The 23,493-nt window shown below is 31.2% G+C and overlaps 4 protein-coding genes across 6 annotated transcripts in view; 2 read left to right on the top strand and 2 right to left on the bottom strand.

Moving 5' to 3' along the window:
* The window catches only part of Skd (mediator complex subunit skuld), a 50,119-nt gene extending 43,830 nt beyond the window's left edge, over positions 1 to 6,289 (bottom strand). The window contains exon 1 of one of the 2 annotated variants that reach the window (XM_076907394.1): positions 5,930 to 6,289. In XM_076907394.1, coding sequence (XP_076763509.1) covers positions 5,930 to 5,998 — 69 coding nt within the window. In that variant the 5' untranslated portion in view covers positions 5,999 to 6,289. The remainder of the gene's footprint in view (positions 1 to 5,929) is intronic. The other variant, XM_076907393.1, reaches the window with a different exon arrangement.
* On the top strand, positions 6,200 to 12,603 carry Mrpl50 (mitochondrial ribosomal protein L50). Its single transcript, XM_076907423.1, has 5 exons — positions 6,200 to 6,304; positions 6,426 to 6,529; positions 9,929 to 10,131; positions 11,264 to 11,383; positions 12,424 to 12,603. Exons 1-5 carry the CDS (start codon positions 6,230 to 6,232, stop codon positions 12,555 to 12,557), a joined length of 636 nt encoding a protein of 211 aa, XP_076763538.1. The 5' UTR covers positions 6,200 to 6,229; the 3' UTR covers positions 12,558 to 12,603.
* Positions 12,604 to 13,509: 906 nt separating this feature from the next.
* Positions 13,510 to 20,706, top strand: LOC143430969 (uncharacterized). The gene is made up of 8 exons (XM_076907452.1): positions 13,510 to 13,590; positions 15,409 to 15,564; positions 16,279 to 16,590; positions 16,900 to 17,082; positions 18,010 to 18,206; positions 18,290 to 18,449; positions 18,625 to 18,781; positions 20,294 to 20,706. Exons 1-8 carry the CDS (start codon positions 13,519 to 13,521, stop codon positions 20,704 to 20,706), a joined length of 1,650 nt encoding a protein of 549 aa, XP_076763567.1. The 5' UTR covers positions 13,510 to 13,518.
* Positions 20,707 to 21,364: 658 nt separating this feature from the next.
* On the bottom strand, positions 21,365 to 22,868 carry LOC143430949 (uncharacterized). Of its 2 annotated transcripts, XM_076907430.1 has the most exons (4): positions 22,830 to 22,868; positions 22,229 to 22,316; positions 21,917 to 22,094; positions 21,366 to 21,679 (listed from the first exon to the last, which is right to left on the bottom strand). In XM_076907430.1, exons 2-4 carry the CDS (start codon positions 22,301 to 22,303, stop codon positions 21,600 to 21,602), a joined length of 333 nt encoding a protein of 110 aa, XP_076763545.1. In that variant the 5' UTR covers positions 22,304 to 22,316; positions 22,830 to 22,868; the 3' UTR covers positions 21,366 to 21,599. The 2 variants fall into 2 exon arrangements, with proteins under 2 accessions (XP_076763546.1, XP_076763545.1); XM_076907431.1 differs by lacking the exon at positions 22,830 to 22,868 and having other exon boundaries at positions 21,365 to 21,679.
* Between the last annotated feature and the right edge of the window lie 625 nt (positions 22,869 to 23,493).

Genomic DNA, 23,493 nt, shown 5'->3' with positions numbered 1-23,493 from the left:
ATGAAATCTTGAATTTCAGAAGTTTTCTATTTCCTCCCCTCTTTCAATTTTTGCAAAAGAGACATAAATTTTAGCATAAATTTATTTATTATTTTGTGTATGCAGATTTTAGGTTTGATTTATACTTTGAAAGGTCCTTAAAGGGTTACTATACTGTAGAAGAGTCTAACTACTTTAATTTGGATATAGCTTGAGAATAACAGGATATTTTTACTTGAATATGATTTTCAGGACCATTTTTTATCAATAAATAAATGTCCACATTGCATAAGATACATTAAAGTTAAATAAAACAAGGTAAAGTTTATTAGAATTTCCAAATCTCTCAAACTAAAAATGATTAAAATTTCCAAATTTCACATGCTAAAAATTATTAAAAATCTTAAATCTTTCAAGCTAAAAGTGATTGAAGTTCCCAAATCTCAAGCTAAAAATTATTAAAAATTCTAAATTTCTCAAGCTAAAAGTGATTAAAGTTCCTAAATCTCAAGCTAAAGATTATAGAAATTCCCTAATTTTTCAAGCTAAAAATTATTAAAATTCCCAAATCTTTCAAGCTAAAAATGATTAAAATTCCCAAATCTTTCAAGCTAAAAATTATTAAAATTCCCAAATCTTTCAAGTTAAAAATTATAAAAATTTCCAAATCTCAAGCTAAAAATTATTGCAGTTCCTAAATTTCTCAAGCTAAAAATTATAAAAATTCTCAAATCTTTCAAGTTAAAAATTCTCAAATTTTTCAAGCTGAAAATTAGTAAAATTCCCAAATCTTTCAAGCTAGAAATTATTAAAATTCCAAAATCTTTCAAGCTAAAAATTATTAAAATTCCTAAATCACTCAAGCTAAAAATTATTGAAATTCCCAAAATTCTCAAGCTAAAAATTATAAAAATTCCCAAATCTCTCAAGCTAAAAATTCTCCAATTTTTCAAGCTAAAAATTATAAAAATTCTCAACTAAAAATTTAATTTACAACATTTTTTAATTCTTCACTATATGTGCTATCCAATAAGAGTTACATTTTCAACCAAAAGGAATTATAGTCCTTTAAAATCGACAAAAATTACAAAGCATATATATATACATATTAATATTAATTAAAATTTATTTATTAATAATATACATAGTTTCTAATTTTTGTCGATCCTTTTTTTATATAATATGCGTCAGTAATGTCGATAAATTCCGATTACTTATTTACCAACATTACGCAGCCACTTGAATACAAACTGTTGGACGTCTGACGTCAGAATGATTTATACGCGTACGTCACTTGCTCCCCACCCAGTTAGCCGTCGACTTAAGTCTGTGTTGGTATCGCACCAGAATCGTGGAAACTCTCTGTAGATGCTCGAACAACGTTAAGTATGCTAGTTAACTTGTACGTGGAGACCACAACAAACGGTTAAAATGCTCAGTGCCGGATGCCAGGGCCCTCTGAAAATTCTCTTAGACCCACGAATGTCCCAACGAATTACTTATAAGGAAAGTCGCGTAAATGTCGCACTCCACTTCTGATGAATCGTTCGTTTCAGGTTCGTCGAGTGACTTTGTGCACGAGTTGCTGCACCTTGACGAACTTTATATGCGAGTTTGTCCACTCGAATCCTCAAGCATATGGAAAACACGGTTTTTACAGAGCAGAGCTAATTAAAACGCTTGCAACTCCAATGCATGAAGGAAATCAATCAATCTAAAATTTGATTTGTTACATTTTTGTGTACGTAAGAGTTGTATTATCGATGAAAAAGAATTAGTGTTCGTTTAAAACACCGATTGGTTGGAAATACTATTTAATTTAGTCAATTTGTACTATTAAGAATTGATGTAGGTCATCTGCGATCAATATTTCTTATTTTTAATTTAATTTAGGAATTTTTTAAATCACAGCTAAGATATATGTTTCTTAACTTGTAGAAAGAAGAGCATAGAATTTTATTTAATGCTTTCATTGATAAAATTCTGAAAATATAATGTAAATTTTACTATCTCGAGTTCTAAACAAATTTACAGATATAGACTGCAATATTTCCTATTTCTAATTTAATTTAAAAATTTTTTACACTGTAGCAAAAATATATCTTTGTTAACTTATGGAAAGAAAAGTACAGAATTTTATTTAATACTTTCTTTGATAAAATTCTGAAAATATAATATAAACTTTGCAATCTCGAGTTCTAAAACTATTCTATGGGTGTGTCAAAAATGAAAAAATTTAGAAATATCGATTGCATCGATGTCTAAGTAACATAGAAAATGTAACAAAAATATTTAATACATTAATAATCTATACTAAATTTTGTTCACACATTTGTAGATAAAGAAGCATGTAACTAAATTATTTTGCATAATTTAGTCGTTTCTAATTATAATTTTATAATTTATTAAAATAGATAAAATAGCATACAACTAAATTATTTTGCATAATTTAGTAGTTTTTAATTATAATTTTATAATTTATTAAAATAGATAAAATAGCTAAAAATAGATAAAATAGCATAGAAGTAAATTATATTGCATAATTTAGTCGTTCTTAATTATAATTTTATAATTCATAAAAATAGATAAAATAGATAAAAGAAATAAAATAACATAAAATAAATTATTTTTAATTATAATTTTATAATTTAGTAAAATAGATAAAATAAATAAAATAGCATAGAAGTAAATAATTTCGCAGAGACCACGCTTAATAGTACAAATTCGATAAAAATGATAAAGTGTCCATATACAGGGTGAAAGAGTAGAATAACAATTAGTATTCTGAAGCAGAACATTTTTCAGTTTCGTTCTGGTGATTTCTCGAGCGAAAGGCACAAGACATCCGACTTCGTCGTCGTCAAAACGGTTTGGTTAAATTATGCTGAAACTGGTGCTCCGACGAGAGAAATAGGAGTAGCCGAAGGAGGCTTGACCAGCCTAGGTGAAAGCCTTGCACCGCGAGGACGTGACGTGTTAAGACTACAAGAGAGTTTACACACCGCTCGGTTTTCAGCTCGTCACTTTTGCTTCGACTCGACCTCGAACACTGTTTTTTTCCATCGAGCGCATTTTTTTCTGCCGCTGTATTCAAACAGACCCCCATGAAGCTCGATCCAACCGAAAGATTTAAGAACCACGGTCCCAATATTTCTATAAATTCCACTAAATCGCTGTTAATAAACCGCTTGCTTACTAGAAAGCGCGTGTAAAATGAGATTTAATAAATTAGAAAGCGGTAATTCATATGTATCGATCATTATTAGTCTTTGGTAATTCAGTAATTACTGATTGACTCTTATGTGGAAGAGAAGCACGAAAATGATTAATTACAAGTTGCCAAATTTGTCTTCAGATATTAAGTTGTACTTGATATAAACTGTGCGCATTTTTATTAATTTTGTCAAATACTAATTTTCATTTTACGCAATTATGTTTTGAGTTTTCTCTTTAATGCAAGTAATACAGTGTAAAGCAATATATTTTTCTAATATTGTACAATTACAACATATTTAAAGATGAAGAAGATACTTCATTGCAACATATATTGATAAAATATCAAAGTGAAATCACAAAGTAAACTCTAAGAAACTATCATCACAAGTAGCACAGTTTTTTGCTACTTTTGTACTAATATATACATTTTTGTACGAGCCACAGCACAAAATGCTCATTATTTATGGAATAAAGATAACAGAATTAAAGTTAATTAGTGTACACATGTATGTAAAATTAATTTGAAGCATATATGCATATATTACTGTAGACTTAAAAATTGCTTCCTGTCATATTTTATCGTAAATACAAGTAACTACAAGTTTGCTCCTCTTCCACTATAAGTAAATAAATATTAAAAATTAATTTTTCTTCGTACATTAACGAGCACTTAAATTTATTATTACATGCTTGTAATTCTTCTAATATTAAGAAATATTTTTAGAATTCACGTGGAACACTGAGTCGTGGACGTAGCCCACCATAATTGGAGAAAGCACCAGAAAAAAGGGGAAGCCAAAACTGCTTTCGTTTTAGAGCCAGCACTGGCACGATAGAACGACGAGACGTTGACGCAACATGGAAATAACGAAAATAAATTACGATCGCGGCTAATCAAAGCTCGACTGCTCCGCGAGCACGTCTTAGACGACCACCATCGCGATTCCCGATGTCAAACGTCTGCCCTGTTATCTCCAATGACGTTTCTCGCTGGAAAATTTCGCAGGTAAAAATCCAGCGGCGAGAATTATCCGTTCGTTTCGCTGCAACGAGCCTGCTGATCGCAGAAATCTGAATCTGGAATGAACGCTGGACGAGCGATCGAAAGGTTTTGATCGACTGTCCGTGGGAATGCAGAGCGTTGCGAGTGTAACAGAAAAAATGTGTCTGTCTCGCCGGTTATACCTACGATAAGTATATGTGTACACGAGCCGCGCGCATACTGCATGGTCAAAACGAAGAGAGAGAGAGAGAGAGAGAGAGAGAGGGAGAGAAAGAGGGAGGAACAGCCGAGAGGCCTTGCGTACAGGCTGTTTCTAAAATAAGTGAGCAAATTTCGGTGGTACACCTTGGCGATCGTGACATTTAAATTCCAGAAACCGTTATTCTATTTCGTCAGAGCGTGGAAATATTTTTTTCCGCCTCGATTACCCCCTCAAAGAGAAATCGATACGCATTATCGTACCGCATAACATATGTTCAGCACACTTTTAAACGTCGCGCACGTTTACTTTTACCACCGTGGCATTTTCAATCGCTCTATCGACGCGCGTAAATATTATTCATACTTTATCGACGTCTTCGAGACGTCTTAGCCGCGATTCGTTATGCATTCTGGAATTTGTTGTCTCGCTGGCTACGCGTAATTAGGATCGATACGCGGCAGAACGTTTCCTTAAACCGTACTGCCACGACCAGACGTTTTTAGTAACCTCGAATCGGTCCTCGTACGCGTGAAATATGTATTTTTAAACGACTGACACCAGAACCACCTATCCTCGAGACGCCCTGTAGAGAGACACGAGCGTAGAAAGAATTCATATACACGTAATATACTTGTGTACATATATATATATATATATATATACCCACATCGATAGGCTGGTATGTAAAGCAGAAGCACGTTCGAGGTTCCTCGGGTTCAATGAAAAGAAGTTCTTAGACTTGCCGGATCGGATGAAAGCAGACGTGGACTTTCGAGCGGCGCGAACAATGTCTGACACAGTTCTCTGGCTTTGTTCAAAGGCGAAAGGAATGTTACGATAGACGTTACTTTTTTTTTTCTTCGAGAGAACGCGTCGCGTTCTCGTGTCGATCACTGGCGGTAGCCACTCGTGCCACACGGGTACGCGCGTAAACAGTAATCGACGAGCAGCCACTGGGACCAATATCGAAGGCTGGAGACGCGGCAGTCCGCGATCAGCCCTGCTGCAACCTCCTTAATTCTCTCTCACCGAGTGGAAAACTCAGGGACGACGTGAATCAGGCATGACATTGGCTCGTATAAACTTCAAATCCCACTGACACACGCGCGTACCAGCCGCGCGTGCACGTACATACCCTCTCGCGTAACATATACATACTTGGTACATAGAAAACGATACATAAGAGCGTATGTATCGTACATATTTTAAGTATGGATATTTAGAGGTACACACGCATATATACATGGCATATATACAGCAGGAGGGAAGGGGTGGGGAGGGCAGTGCCGCGATACACAACACCGACGTCGACAACGAACGATCGAGCACTGCCCACGGGAATTCACCGATATATAGGTTAACCCGGGCGACTTCTGCTCGCGATGTTACGCAGTACCGTTAAACGATCGCTGGACAACTGGCCAGCGGTCCTCGCACGCTGAAATCTCGCTGGTCCCGCACCAGAGGCGGTACGCAGACGTAAATACGCGGTACCATTCTTATGCAGAGTAGGCTCACTGATCACTCACCAGTGCGAAGAAATTCGTGTGGCAGTCCTCCAGGCTAGCGCCGTTCGTTTGATGCGAGGGATGCGTCATGGCTTCTCCATCGTACACCGTACACTCATTAGCAACACTTCTCGCGGCGGCGCGCCTCTCTCAGCACCGAAAATCACACGGCGAGGCCGCTATTATTCGAGAACATTTAGGAGGGTTTTCACTTCTCAATGGCGACCGTAAAATGGCGGACGATGGGAAACAACAAGCGCAGCCGCCCGAGGCGACCCCTACCGATCATCCGCGCAGTCCGCTACGACGACAAGGCAGAAGATGGCGGCGCTCATCAGGCATGGTTTACTCGTGAATCCTTTTAAATGTTCCGCCGCAATGCTCGTCGTAAACACGGTCAGTGCAGACACTTCACGTACACTTAACGGACACCATCGTCACTCGACCCTCCGAATCGGGAGTGAGAATGTTTGACACGCGATCGACCACCACTAACGAGACCATCGTCGTTTTACAGACGAACCTGCGATACGATGTTGCACGATTCAAAAGCAAGAAGGCGAAGAAACAACCGGCGCCAAACACGTTTCACGACGAGAACAGATCGCTCTCTTGCAAGGGGTGAGTAATTTTGATCCGCTTCGACACGAATTCGATCGAAATATTCGCGTTACGTTGGGCTGCTGCCTAACTGCTAGAGGACACACTGTGGCCATATTGCCATTTACCACCTCCACTTCGAGAGGCGACCAATCAGCTGCCGCCGTTCGCTGCTTCTCAGGACTGGCGAACGCGATCGCAGCACCCCAAGGTTTCAGTTGCAGCTCTTTTGCGAGAGACACATGCGTGTGGTATCTTCTTTTCGCGGATACGTGCGATTTAAGATGAAACGAGATATGTTATAAACATCGTTAGAATTTGAAATCGAACGTTCTTCGTTTCTTCTACGCGAACGATATTTATTTAAACTTTTTTTTCTTAGTATTCTGAAAAATGCTCGTATTATCTTTTAATTAAACGAAATCTGTGAGTAAGTTGCTTCTTATCTCTATCTAATATTAGGTTTTGTTATGACAGTGAAATTGTATCGCTGGATGTCATTTTGTACAATCAACTGCAACTTGAGAAAATATTCTCGCGAAATCTAAGTATTGGGTTTTAAATGTATGATTCTTAAGTTTTTCGCATGATTATATCGACCTTGATTAATTATATGTTTAAAAAATACTTTAATAAAGAGTTAACATTAAATTGATTCAGATCTAAGACTTTCTGCGAATTAATTTTATTGTTAATTTGTGTTATATTTTTAGAAGATTTTTAGTTGATCACGAAAATTCAAGAAACTCATTCATCTCTTAAAAAATATATGAAATCCATTAAAATTTACTTATTCACGTGTAAAAGTAAATTTTTCAATTTCTTTAATATTAATTGAGGAAGTCTTAGAATTCGAATTGATTTTCGAATAAAGAGAACATTTTAGCTTTTGCAAAAAATAAAAATCTTGCAATTATCAAACTATCGTGTGTCTATCTCTTAAAACACAGATCAGAGCACGCAACGAGAGCAGAATAAAACAAATATACCGTGCTGCTCGTCGATAAATCATTTTTAAATGTACGTTCCGAATAATTGGCATTAAAATGCACGCCATCTCGGTTTCCACGCGCAGATCGATCGCAGCTCTGTTACAGAATCGAATTGTTTCTGCCAAGTGTCGTCGAACAACCGCAGAAATGTAAATACGAGGCGAACAGTTCGCCTATTCGCCTAGCCACGGGGTTTTACCGTTCTGGGCTTCGTTCCTGACCAATGTTGCTCATAACATAACTGTATCCTGCGAAAATATAACTGGGGGCACCACTGTACGGTCGTTGGACATCGATCTTACCCCCACCCCCCCTCCATCGACGCTCCATTGCCCCTATATTCTAAGGGAAGCCTCCCCTGCCGCACTTCGTCCTTTCGCACGATACAAAAAGTTTTGTTCGTACCGTTTTCAGATTATCCACAGGCGGCGATATTGATTTTTAACACGCGAAATCACTGACAATCGATAAGCACTGATAGTCCTCGAGAACCCGTCTGGTATCGGGTATGTACCCCCCCAACATGCTCGTAGGAACAACTGGTGACACGTACAAGCTGTCCCAGGGTTATAAGTCCAACGTAATTCTTACTAACACGGAGGGTAATGAAATGCTTGAGTTATAAACGATTCATCGTTTATACATGAATTTTGTAAACAAGAGATATTTTGTAAATAATAGAATTTTGAATGGTTATTTAGATTCGTGTCTGTCGCTAGCCAGTCGTCGATTATGAAGTTTGGAGGGATTTGTTAAGCGATCTTGCACGTGGTCAGCGCTTCATCTTTGATTGCTAAAACATTGAAAATGAGTAAAAATGCTTGAGCTATAAACGAGTGATCGTTTATACACGAATTTTGTAAACATGAGATATTTTGTAAATAATAGAATTTTGAATGGTTATCTAGATTCGTGTCTGTCGCTAGCCAGTCGTCGATTATGAAGTTTGGAGGGATTTGTTAAGCGATCTTGCACGTGGTCAGCGCTTCATCTTTGACTACGAAAATTGTATGAATATCTCTTTTATTTGAGCTGATAGAATACGTATATTTGATTTATAAATAGAGAATAATATACTGGTATAAAAAATGTAGGTTCCCAAGGTTACGCGCAGCCTTCGAGTCATCTTCGACCTTTTTGTCGCGCGGCGAATTTGGTTCAGAATGTTATATTTGATCGATTATTTATGCATTGATGCAATGCTTGAGGACGACAGAAGGTTTATTGCAATTTTACTGATTAAGAAATAATATATTAATCACGTTGATAATATTTAAATGGAAACGAATTTCAATTACCGTTTTTGAACAAGTTTCATGTTTTTTTTTTTTACGTCGATTGTTTTTTATAGTAAAAAAGAAAAGAACAAGTATCACATTTGCTTTTAAGACTTCCTGTTTCCTTCAGCAATACTTATATTCTGATTATGAAAATTGAAATTGTAATTTTAAGCTACTAATTTCTAAATCTGTTTACAAAGAATAATTTATATTCAAGTTCATGTATTTATTATCTTTCATAGTAAAAATGTTTCACAGAAATTTTGTAGATTTTTGCAATATGTCAGTTTTTGCATAAGTCGTGATTCAATATTTTAATTATTTCTATTTATTTAAAAAATAAAGAGTGCGATAGTCCTTTATTTTATAGAATCTACTATCTTGTATTGGCTATCAGAAATAAAAAATTAAATATTATCGCATATTAAAATATAAGAATTGAATTGTTGAATTGTACAGCAATTATTAAAATTAGCACTAAAGATCTTGTAATGAAATAAAAAAAATTAAAGTATCTTTTACAGAATTAAGCCAAAAACAGAAGCAAAGTTTTTACAAATAAAAATGCTTCGATTTCTTGTGAATAAAATATTTCTTTTCATTTAATGTTTTACTAAAATATCATTTTACTTTTTTTCTCTTTTGATATCAAATAATTTAAATGGTGGTATTAATAGTATTGTAAATATTATGAAGTTGCCCTTAATATTTTATTTTTTAAACTTTTATTAATTTTGAAGTAAAAGTTATTACTATGATTTATGATTCGCCATAATATTTATAACTATGCATCATATGAATAAAGAACATTACGCAACCAATTACTAATATAGTGTAAATTAATTGTTAAATAAAAATTAGTTAAGATACAATTTCCAATGAAAAACAAATAGTTTTTTTATTTTGATTTTTATCAAATATCGAATCTATGATTAAGAAAACATTTTCAATTCGCTATATTAATTTTAAGTCTACAAAAATAAAATACCCAACGCATTAGAATAATTCATTGCAGCAAAATACTTTTATATCAGAATGTAAATATGGTATTATAGTGTACATTCATGAAAGTATAAATTTGCTTGGTTTAAATAAAAATACGATTCCAATTGTTTTGGATTCTAGAAAAAATTGACTCCCTGTTTTAGATTCTTGAGATATCAGAAAGCGTACAATCCACCAGCAGATGTCTCCGACAGAATAGACAAAATTTGTGAATCTCAGCAGATCTCTACGACCAACGAAACAAAAGTGGATGATCCATTGCAACGTTTCAATCTCTTCTTAGCATGCGAGAATGATCTTCAACATCCCATAATGAATTCTGTGTTATACAGCATTGAAACAATTGGTGAGTTTCCTGGAAAATTTGCATCGTTCTTACCTTTCTATGGTTTCAATTAATCCTTAGATCATGGACACTCGCCAATATTGGAAAACAGTTTGAAATGATATACAAGCCTCAAGATTTCTTATAAATACAGCAAAATAGCTGATTATTAAGACAGATATAATTGATTAAATTTAGTTGAATTAGGTGGTCGAGTCAGCAAAATAAAACAGTGCAAATTATAATTTTACGAGTCTTGTTGACTGAATGGTAATTTATACTGCTCGCCTCCCTTTTAATTCTGTTGAATCAACAATGCTGTCCAATCAAGATAAACCATGTAATTATTTTGAAAGTGGCCTAAGCCCATTTTCCAAAAAAATCAAGCTAGCTTATTATTAAAATTTATACTAAAAATTAAGAAATATGCTATATCAATTACAAGAAAAAATAATGTAGATTTTGTATTAAAAAATAGTTAAGTTTCTACATTATTTTTTCTTACAATTGATACAGTATATTTCTTAATTTTTAGTATAAATTTTAATATCTCTTACTTCAAATTTTAGTATTCCTTAATTTGTAATGCGAATTTTAATATTTCTTAATTTAAGTTTTAATATTGTTGCACGTTTTTAGTATTTCTTGCAATTGATACAGCATATTTCTTAATTTTTAGTATAAATTTTAATATTTCTTAATTTTTAATATAAATTTTAATGTTACCTAATTCGTCATTTTTGAGCAAATTGTAAATAATATACTTAAAAATTACTGAGATTTTATAAAATAAAAATTAAGTAGTTAATAGAATAATACAAACTGATTTTGATTTTAGAAATCTTTATTTCTATTTTAAAAGTGGCTCAAGTCCATTTTGAGAATTTAAAAAGGATGCGAAGTATATTATGCAGTAAAATTTTATGAGATAAGAGCTTTATGTTTTGTTATTAATGTTGTATTGTTTGATTAGCTCGGATAATGATTTTTTAAATAATATTAATTTCATCGAATACAAATGTTCCATTATCTTAATTCTACCATACTGTGTAACATCGATTGATTTACATTTTTCTTAAATTATATCACCATTACAACATAAATGTTTATCAACATTTTGTATAAATATTTTCACGTATTGTATACTTTCTAGGTGACTTGAAAGAATATTACCAAACGCCTGTGGGCAATGTAACACCATTAGATGCTATGCGTACCATGGATCTACCAAAGAATTTGCATATTAATTATGAATATACACGGTTTCATCCAGGTGAGCGATTTTAAAAATTCTTTCTAGATTTTCATCAGAAAGTATTGATAACAGATTAACAAAACGATGCTGCAAGGAGCAGAGTTTTCTTCTTCAATAATGTGTGTTTTTGCAAACACCTACTGCAGTATATATTGAAGATTATTTAATACTTGAGAAAATTTATTTTAATTGCAAAAGTATTTAAAAGCTTATATCTGTATACTCGTATAGTATTAATTTTCTCTGCAAGCTTTATTTTTCTTATATTGTAGCCTCATTCGTTTTGTTTTTTGGGTGTTTAAAGATTATTTAATATCTAAGAAAGTTTATTTTAAGTGAAGAAAGTTATTTAGAATCAATTTTTTCTTTGCAAGCTTTATTTATATTTTTCTTTTTTTTTTTGTAGCCTTATTTATTTTGTTCTTTGGATTGTTAAATTTCTTAATTTTGATTATAAATTGTAATATTTCGATTCTTAAACTAAATCTTAGACATCAACTCCAAAAGCTTTCTATCAGTCTTCCATTCAAACATTAATCGAAGTTATACAAAGTTATACAAATAAATAGATACACTTTTTAATTTTCTAACGACTGATAAAATTATAATTATCATATAATTCGAATTCATAAGTGCAGAACTATTGTATAATGAAGAAACATGGCCCAATATTTTACTTTGGCTTATTTCGAAGCTTGTATTTTCACAACCACCCTCTTTATTTTTTTAAACATTGCATTTTTTGTCAGGCAAGAAAGAAGAAAACTGAAGTTGATTTCTTCTCGTAACATTTTTATAAAGTTGAAAACATTGTTTTCAACTAAAATAATGCAGAAATAATATAATTAATATGAAATGATACTTAACTAAGTTGAACTAAAATTCTAAGTTTAACTGAAACCCAAAGTTTAACTAAATTTAACTAAAACTTTAAGTTTAACTAAGTTTAATTAAATACCATTCTCTATGGTATTCCAGACAAATATGTATTAAGATATAAAAATAAATATAATTTATTAAGAAGTTATAGATTATAAATGAATATAATATCATTTCAGATACGGATACAATGTTCGATGGTAAAACAGCATTCCCAAAGAGCTCTACTCTGGTAACTGGACTGAAATATAAGAAAAAGTACGTTGGACATGTTCAAGAGGATCCTCATCTGGAGAAGCTGATTAAGATCTAAATGCTGGGGAGAAAACTTAGCATTTAAGAGTACCACTTACATTATACGATAAACATAAATGAATATAATTGTTTAATTAAAAAATAATAAATTTATTATTCTTTAGTATTCACAGAAATAGAAATATCTTCTTGTCGAATAATAAAGAATGAATAATTACGTTTAATTCATTTCTATTTCGTATTTTCCAATATAAGTTATAATACACTTGTCTTTACAATTACTTATTTTCTTTACTTATTATTGTCTTTACAATTAGTAGAGTCTAGCACAGTAGTATTTCTTTCATTTTATATAAAGACAATGATTTCTGGTGACTTGAACTTTAAGAGCCACAATTATGCGAAAAATGTTTACCATTTTAAAGAATCTTCAAAATTTCTATGCTTCGATCTGGCTCACATTTTGAAACCAAGTTATTTTTATATAAAAACAATATTTTGATAAAGGGATATTTGGCAATTTGAGAATTAGGGGCCACAATTATGTTAAAAACGTTTTACTATTGCAATATCACTCTCTGTATTATCGACGTAGCATAGTGATGCGATTAATAAGCTGTACAAATCTGTTTTATAGGAAATTGTGCTGTACATTTGCAAAATATCAATCAAATTGAATGTACAGTCTAAAACTATTATGTTAGAGAGATATTAACAAAAAACCAATTGCATTTGCTTAATTTACTCTTTCTCAAAAATTGTTAGCTAAAAGTTACGATAATAATAGAAAATTATATATACTGATGAGATCTCTAATTGATATCGAAGTATAAATAACGCAGGAATAAGAATTATAAATTGAATCTTTCCATTATAATCGAAAATGTGTTGCAGATAAATAAGTCACCTTCTTTGCCTACATTAATCGACCAATCAAATTCACGTTAGCAACGATGCTTCCCAGCAACCAGTGTTTGTAATACATAGTTTAATACATTATTTTTATTTTATGCAACATAATGCCAGGAATCGCAAGTGCAACAGGCCTCTTAGAAGCTCGTATTCGACCAGTTCAGAGACCTAAATCAAAGGTATTTATTAAAAATAATGTATTATATATTATTTATAAAGAAACACATTCCTTTTTTGTTTTTGTTTCTGTCAAAAACTTTCTATATATATGTTTTATTAATAATGTCTGTATTTAAAGTTTTTTTAAAGATTATTCGTCTGCAGGATACGCAACTGTAACTACGATATTCTTCTATTCTATCCTTTATTGAGTAACACGAATTAAGTACACTGAATTTGCTTGCAATTCTGCATTGAAAACATGGTACGCTGTACAGCAGAGTAACAACAAATCTGCTGTATGAGATATGAAAGAATTGCTGCTCGAATGTTGTCTCAACTATTTAAATTCATATTTGTTCTATTTTTTGTAATTGATGAAAAGAAACGACGACTGTTCTTTCAAGAAATATATACTTTCCAATTGATATGAAATAGAGAAATAGTGCAGGGATGAATAGAAAATCTGGAACTTTAATTTCAGGTTTTTATTAGCTTCCAAGATATTGACAAAAATTTTTCAGTGCAATACATAGAATACTGAGCATTATTGGCTAGTGGTGGCTTGTGACTAGGCACTGTGGAACTACAGCACCCTCTATTTCCACATGATATTAATATAATAAGTTTTTGCTCCTTTAATGCTTTCTTATTATTATATTATATTATATTATTATTAATATATTAATATATCATTATTAATATTATTATATTATTATTAATATATTATATTATATTATTATTAATATATTAATATATCATTATTAATATTATTATATTATTATTAATATATTAATACATTATTATTAATATTATTATATTATTTAGATATAATATATATTTCTTAAGTTTAATGTCAGCAGTTATCCCACAGCATACGAAAAAAATAAGAAAAATCTTTGTATGTAACTTTTTCATTCAGAATAATTGTAATCTTAAAGAATTCAGCGTATAAACTTTTCATCTGTATTATTTTGTATTTTATTTGAAAAAATGAAAATTTCTTTGCTAATTCTTTAAAAAATGTCGAGAGTACTACGCTACGTTAAATTTAAATATCAATTTTTTCAAGAAATAATAATTTTTTACTGTGGTAGCCCGCGTATAGGCACTGTGAAACTGCAGCACCCCATATTTCTACATGATATTAATATAATGAGTTCTTTTTCCTTTAATTTCCCAGTTTATAAAAAAAGAAATATCTTTGCATGGAACTTAGCGTTTTGAAATTCCTGCGGCGTGGCGCTTGGCTGCGCGCGCATGCGCACGTAGAAAGCTGCGCGCGACGCTGCGAGGGAAAAATTACACTCGCGCTCTCGCAGTGTCAACCCAGACGTGCTAGTGGAAGGAGTTTTTTTCTCTGGAGCAAAATTTTCACTAATTTTAGCTACAAACGGCAACTATTATGAATTATATTAGTATTTAAATTAAGACAGTAATTTGTACGAAATAATTGATAGATAATAATAATAAAATTTCCTTATTTCTCGAGTAATAATATTGTATTTTTTCGACAATTTATATCGACAGTAAATTTGTTTTGAATATAAGGATTTAGCTACAAATTATGAATTGTTTAGATGTTGTCTACTGAATTTGTTTAGATTTTTAATTTTTGGAATTAAGATTCACCTCATCCAATACCTCTCACTTTGTCACTAAAATTTTGGTCCCTGAAACTTTTGAAAAAAGGTCCTGAAAATTTTAAAAGAGAAATATATGTGAATATAATATATAATGTATGAATAATAATAATAATAAGCAGATATTGTAATGGTAAAAACTTCACTTATGGAAGCGATATAGAAATTAAAATGTAAATATTTTATTTGTTCTAGCGTGTGGAGCTTTCGGGTTCTACTAAACCAGCTCCGCTTTTCCTGAGACCCTTCTCAGGGCTCTTCAATCCTTATCCTTATGGCTGCTCTGTGTTGTGTAATCATCCAGCAGATTGCGAAGCAAAAGATGTTCTCCGGCGTGCCAAGTATTCATGGGTAAAAATTATGATCATTTCTAAGATATTATTATTAAAATTATTTCAAATTTTGTCACAGCGTATTTAATTGATAATGAATTGCTTTTGTATACTTTTGTGGTATTCTATCCTTTTAAAATATTATATCGTAAATAAAAGTATTGTTAATATTATATAATTGACAAATTTGTCATTTACATATATAAAGTATTGAATATATGTATGTAATTTATTTACTGTAGGAGATTAAAAGTTAAAATGTACTTTTTGAAAGCACTGTAAGTCTTAAGAATCAAATTTTTTGCGAAGAACAAAGTTACTTGACTTGAAATGAGTCACAAGTAAATGTGACTAAAAATATAACAAACTAAATCCATTGTAAAGTTTTGTATTTTTTCTGTTAATATAAATCAAATCCGCAAAAAAGGATTACAGTTAGAAAATATAGTTTGGGAAACATTGTACTGCAGAGTATATCCATTTACACGTAGGACAGTTCTTCAATTAAAAAACAAAATTTTTCAATTTTCGTCTTAACAGTGTACCTTACAAGACTTTTACAATTATGCAAATAAATGAGAATTAATAAAAACCTGAAAATAAATTTATAATAATTTTCAATTCGTAAATATACCTATTATTGTATTTTAAATTTTTGAAGTGGTTACATTGGGTATTAAATTCAGATATTCTAGAAAAACCAAGAAAACTGAGTAGAAAATTAATTCCACAGGCAACCGAAGGAAAAGCATTATCATTGTTGGAAGAAATGGACATGACTAAGACAAATTCGCTAGATGCAAATGGTACTACCAATACACGTAGAAATCTTGGAGCAGGCGTAACCAATGATGCCTCTACTGTCCCTGAGGAATTATTCCGGAAGTATACTGAGACAGACTCGAGGCCACTGACTCCAGCACCAACGCTTATCAGTGTCGTTAGCCCTGCAGTGACAAACAGACAAACTCAAAAAGAATTTCCAGTAATCTGTAACCCGCAGCAACGCACTATGTTAGTTCTAGATTTGAGAGCAAACTTACAGGTTGTAATCTATTGAAAAAGTTACATATGCACTGACATTAGTTATCCTTTTTGATTTATTCGATTACATAATTTACATTTACTTAAGAGACATGCTTTTCAGAGAAATTTGCACAAAATGCGAAAATTATGCCAATGAAAAGTTTTTGGAGCAGCAACCATTGCTTCTTTAATCGATATTCTAATGTAATATCTAACTTTTCTTGAACAAACTCGAATGTAGCGAAAACTAAAATATATTTTACTGACTTATGAAAATGTAAATTTTTGTTATGATCATTCGTTATACAATAAATTATTTTATTTGTAGGAAAACGAAACGTTCACTTGGCACGCCTTGACTTTGGAACCACCGCCAACTTATCGAAAAACCGAAATTTTCATATCCAAACCAATTTCAAGATGTACGAGCGAACATCGTATGCGTTCTCCAAATCAAGCAATCGATGTGGTGCCTGATTCATTGCCAAATGTAGACATTTATGATAAATCGGTAATCATGCTTGAATTACCTAAATTTATGTGTACAAATTTAAATTAATACGTACATTTAAGAAACATAATTATCTATCTTATGGATAAAGAAACAAAATTGAAATTTTATAGGAATAAGATTAACCATTTCAATTTTAATTATCACGTCAATTTATTATTTATGTGTACAAATTTAAATTAATACGTACATTTAAGAAACAATTATCTGCTTTATGGGTAAAGAAACAAAATTGAAATTTTATAGGAATAAGATTAACTCTATTAATCTTAATTATCACATCTTATATGTCTTACATGCAACAAAATTTATATTAAATTTCTTTATTAAAATGTATTACAATTGTGTATCTGAGTACACAAAATGAGACTTGCAAAATATGCGATATTTCATAAAAAATTCAATAAATTTCATAAAAATTCCATAATAAATTCCACTATATTGGGAAAGAAAATACTGTTTAAGATTGTAAAGCGAATAATTAGTGATCGAGACTTGTAGATGTGGTCTGTGTTCAGTAAAAATAGATTATCAGCGTTTTTTTAGCTATGATATAGCTTAACAACTAAAAACAAACATCAATAATAATATTGCCAGCTATTGTTCAACAAACTAAGTTCTGGTTGACCATCGAATCATGGCCAAATTCAGGACGAAGCCTTTATCTCTGGAATCTATTCATATTGGACACAGCCTACATCCAGAGGCTTCGATTAGTAATAAGAAACCAGACTATGAGAAACTTCCACGCATTTAAAACATATAGTTTTAATAGCAAAATGAATAGCAAAGTAATAAATTAATAAAAGAAATAAAATAGTAAATAAATTATATATAATAATAAATAAAAAATAAATAAATTGTATGTAATAATAAATAGAAAATAAATAAATTATATGTAATAATTAATAAATAAATTTGTCATAGAATTACAGTAAAAATGTGGAAGAAAATACAGCAGATGAACCAAGCAAAGAACGAGTTATCCGTAGAAGAGGAAAACGATTACGCAAAGGGAAGTGCAGAAGAGGATCAACTTATGGACAGCAAACAGAAGTACGTGATTTATTCGAACCAGCTGAAACTCAAATATCGCACATAGGAGATGGATCAAGGAGAACATCGTAAGCCAGAGTTTCATATATTTTTTTTTATATTTACATATCTTGTGAAAAGCTTCACTGTTTTTGCATTTCTATTTTTGTAGAGTTCACACGAACAACGATGAATCAGAGAATCCAGCAACCTCCTGCGCGAAAAGTAATACACCATCAGTGATGCTTTCCAGTTTCATCGACGCAGACATTCTTAAACATTTGTGCAGAGAATTAGACAACGACAAAGTGGAGGCAGAGTTCTCCGTCAGAGTGAGAATGCTTTTAAATTTTAATTTCATTAAACGATTGCTCTGCGAAGCGCATGTAAAATTGAAAACATGCACGTTTATACTTTGCACTCAGTCATAGAATTATCAGGACTCTATTTTTTCGAGGATACTTTCTTTATTATTGTCACGTTCAAAATTAACTTTTGAAATTGCAGAGGAAAATTGCCTTCGAGGAAGCTTTGCGAGTGAAAGGCGAAAATTATTCACGTTCTGGGCGATCTCAGTCGTCAAACCCTACGTTAGTGGATAAACCACGCGTGTTTTCTCGTCAATCGTCACGTTTTGAGATTCTTGGTAGCGAAAGCTTACATGGTAAGCAATCACTAGAATTTTTTTGCAATTATTTAGAAGCTTATCCTCTCACTGACTTTAAAAATTCTTGATAATTTAGTAAGTTTACATGGTAAGCAATCACTAGAATTTTTTTGCAATTATTTAGAAGCTTATCCTCTCACTGACTTTAAAAATTCTTGGTAATTTAGTAAGTTTACATGGTAAGCAATCAATAGAATTTTTTTTACAATTGTTTAGAAGCTTATCCTCCCTCTGACTTTTTTTAAGGATTCCATTTAAGGATTTTTGGATCTATGTGGTAGAAAACATGATTTTAGACCATTCTATTCCTATACATTAAGTTGATGGGTTATCTGTTCTTTCTTGGAGGCGTTATCTCTCATAAATAATATTTTAATACTAACATTACTTTTGTAATTTTCCTTACAAGTAACAGAATCAATTATTACTACCAAGAAGAAGTTTTTTTAATTTGTAATGTCTGTATAGACGGTGTACCAAGAGTTTTTGGTTTTTTAATATCTTGAGAATTGTTAGGAAGTCTACTTGTATATAATTTTGCTTAAAAAAAGTTTAACTGAAATTTTAAGTTCAACTAAATTTAACTAAAACTATAAATTTAACTAAGTTGAACTAAAACTCTAAGTTTAATTAAAATTTTAAGTTTAACTAAGTTGAACTAAAACTCGAAATTTAACTAAAACTTTAAGTTTAACTAAGTTGGACTAAAATTCTAAGTTTAACTGAAAATCTAAGTTTAACTAAATTTAACTAAAACTTTAAGTTCAACTAAGTTGAATTGAAACTTTAAGTTTAACTAAAATTTTAAGTTTAATTAAGTTGAATTAAAACTTTAAGTTTAACTAAAATTTTAAGTTTAACTAAGTTTAATTAAAATTCTAAGTTTAACTGAAACTCTAAGTTTAGTTGCTACTAATGTCTACTTGTATATAATTTTGCACCTCTTTTTAAGAAATATTGTTGTAAAGTTGATACAAGTTTATATAACTTAAAAAAAGACTTAAAGAGAAGCTTAATAATTTCAACTCTTTATCAGGATTAACAGTTCTGGACTATCTGAGCAAACACGTCTTCGTTTCATCAGAGAAGAAATTGATCTTTGGTAGAACTTTCAATAAATTTCACCAAGAAGAAGATTTTTTTATTTGTGATATTTGTACAGACAGTGTATAAATAGTTTTTGGTTTTTTAATATCTTAAGAACTGTTAGAAAATCTACTTGTATATAATTTTGCGGCTCTTCTTAACAAAAAAGTTCAACTAAATTTAACTAAAACTATAAATTGAACTAAGTTGAACTAAAACTCTAAGTTTAACTAAGTTTAATTAAAATTCTAAGTATAACTAAAACTCCAAGTTTACTAAAGTCTACTTGTATATAATTTTGCAGCTTTTTTTAAGAAATATTGCTGTAAAAAGCTTACTACAAAGTAAAGTTGATTATGTTCAAGTTTATGTAACTTAAAAGAAGACTTGAAGAGAAGTTTAATAATTTCAAATCTTCATTAGGATTAACAGTTCTGGACTATCTGAGCAAACACGTCTTCGTCTCATCGGGGAGGAAGTTGATCTTTGGCAGAACTTTTAATAAGTTCCAAAAGGATGCGATGCGAGGTACCAAATATATTTTGCCAAACGACGTTCACGAAGCTCTTCAAGATGTGATTGGAAAGCCTTTAACTGTGGAAGAAGAAGCGTATTTGAAAGATATGATCGGTGAAATCAACCAGCCGCTGAATTTTCGAGCCTGGTGCGGTTTGTGCGCCGCTGTGGAACGATTATTCTGCCCTCTGCCCTTGAAAGAAATCGATCCAGCCACGTGGCTTGAGAGAATAGACTTTGAGACCTTGGAACGAAGGCTTAAGTCTACTGCTGTTGATCCAAAGCTAGCGAATTTTTTGAGAGAGATACATAAAAGATAATGTTGGAATTTTTAATCGAATTATTAAGAAACAAAGACTTAAAAGTTTGCGAAGCTAACTTATTTTTTAACTTATTTTTTATGCTTTTGTTTATAGATGCTTCGAAGAAAGTCTCAGAGCGCAGAATTAAAATTTCTAAGATAATTTCAAGTCTTTACTTTTCAATTTTTTTTATAAATATTTAAGCATGTAAATGATTCCTTAAATTACTTAAATTGGATAGCTTTTTTATCGTGTACTGAAATAGAATAGTTCTCTATTTCTATTTAATTTTTAATTTAGTTCTATCGCATTCACATGAGATTTCTGCGTTGAACCACAGAAGCTTAACTTTAATTGAAATAAATCAAAAAGGCTGTTCTATCTAATTTCTAATTTAGTTCTGAAACTATTTAATTAATTGAAATACATGAAAAAGGCTGTTTTATCTAATTTCTAATTTAGTTCTGAGACTATTTAATTAATTGAAATAAGTAAAAAAGGCTGCTGTATTTTTTATAAAGGATGGCAGACAATCTAGTTATTCTAAAAGTAAAAAGAATCAGTTCTATAGACCATCTTGTAGCTAATAATTGCCAAAAATCAAGTACGTCGTGCAAAAATCTCACTTGTACATACTTTTAATAAAAAAACATGTATAGATACAATATTTTTCAGTTATAAATATTGGAGAAAAGAAGGAATACAATTAAGCTCGAACTTATTTAGACAATAATAGATGTTTTATGGACCAATAAAGGTGCCTCTTCTATCCAAAACCGCCTGAAAAATTTTAGATAGTCGCGTCTACCAAAGAAATAAAATCCATTATTATATTTTCCTTAATTTTTTGCTTCTTCCTTGCTGCAAATTATAAAATATTTTTCAGTGGATATTTGCAGTCATTCTTTGCTCTACGACTCTTTATGATAGTCTTCCAATGTCCTTGGCGCTGGATCCTTTAGATTATCCTCAATTTTTGGCATCGTTGTTACTAAAAAAACCATGAATTATTTAATTATATATTTAATAATAAATATTAAGTAGTTAATAATAATAATATAATAGTAATATAATAGTTAAAAATAATAATATAGTAGTAATATAATAGTTAATAATAATATTAAATAGTTTAATTATACATTTAATTTAGCAACGTTGCTTTCCTCGTGTAAAACTTATTTATTCGACAATATTTTAATCAGATTCTCATATTTTTTGCTACACAAACCTGGCAACAGCAAAGTCGGATAAGCACCATACTTAAGATTTGTCTTGTTACGCACAGTGATCTCATATTTTGCATCTCTGGCGAAGTGGTCCTCGCATACGCGACTGTTCTGCCTCTTCTTAGCTTCTATCTCGATTAAGTCCAGCCTGCATATAGCAATGCACCATTTCTTTCGCCTCTGAAATTAATTATTCGATTGTACTTCAACTTATTAGAAGATTGCAACGAATAGAATTATAATGATTAGAAAATTGAACTTATTACAAAATTGCTATGAATAGAATTATAAAATAATTTCCAATATAATCTCACTTCCTTATCCTTTGGTAGTACGTATAATTTTGTACTTTTTATATCATTTTCGCATTTTGGCACACAGCACTTCATCCTTTTGGATCATCTGGAATTAATTACAATTAATTGTAAAAGTTTTGCGTACTCTGAAGATAAACGTATGATAAATACTAATACAAACATTATAATATAGTATAATTAATTATATCATAATAAATAATTATATTAAATTAATTTATTACATTATAATATAATATTAATATAGTACAATTAATATAATTTTATTATTTTATTTAATTGGTAATTTTACTATATTAATTATATTATATTAATATTATATTATATTATAATGTTTTTATTAGTATTTATCAAGCATTTAGCTTCTGAGTACGTAAAGCTTTTACAATTATAAATTTAAAATTATTGATTTAAAAATAATTTTGGAAAGAGTCAACTAAATATTCTACCTGAAATATTTTGATAAAATGTTACAAAGTTATAAATGTTATTTTAAATATAGAATGGCCATAAATCACTGTAAAATTCTTAGAGTGATAAGGGTTAGGTTAGGTTAGTAATAAGAGAAATTATAATGCGCACTGCGCTCTAATGGTTTTACCAATTTTAAGTATTTAATTATTTTGTTTCCATATTGTTACTATATTAAAGCATAGTAGTGAAACTTTTTGTTGACAACTTTGGTGTCTGCGACAGCGTCGCGCGCAACTTCTTGTTTGCGCATGCGCGCACCTTTCTATCTGCGCATGCGCAAACCTTTCTATCTACGCATGCGCGAATCTTGCCATCTGCGTATGCGCGCACTTTTCTATTTACGCATGCGCGTACCTTTCCATCTGCGCATGCGCGTGACAGCCAAATAGAACTTCATATGCGCACTCAATTTTTGACAAGAAAATGTGAAAAGTTTCGCTACTAATGTTTCGAATGTTTGTTTTTCTATTCTTTTCAGAATCCTGTGCACACATCAAGCTGATTTCTTAAGTATAGATCGACTTATGTACTTACAGTTTCCTTTTTAGCAGTTGTATTTTATATTTCATGCATTTTCTAATCCTGTCGATAGCTAACCTAACCTAACCTAACCTAACAAGCTTTCATCAATCAGCCAAACAATCTCTTGTCAAGCAAGCTTTTCATTAACCAGCTACAACGATCCAAGCTCTCGTCAAGTAAGCTCTCATCGATCAGCTTCAACCAGCTACAACGATCCAAGCTCTCTTCAAGTAAGCTCTCATCGATCAGCTTCAACCAGCTACAACGAT

The sequence above is a fragment of the Xylocopa sonorina genome, chromosome 16, assembly GCF_050948175.1.
Source record: "Xylocopa sonorina isolate GNS202 chromosome 16, iyXylSono1_principal, whole genome shotgun sequence".
Classification (NCBI taxonomy): domain Eukaryota; kingdom Metazoa; phylum Arthropoda; class Insecta; order Hymenoptera; family Apidae; genus Xylocopa; species Xylocopa sonorina.
This window is presented reverse-complemented; position numbering and strand designations above follow the sequence as displayed.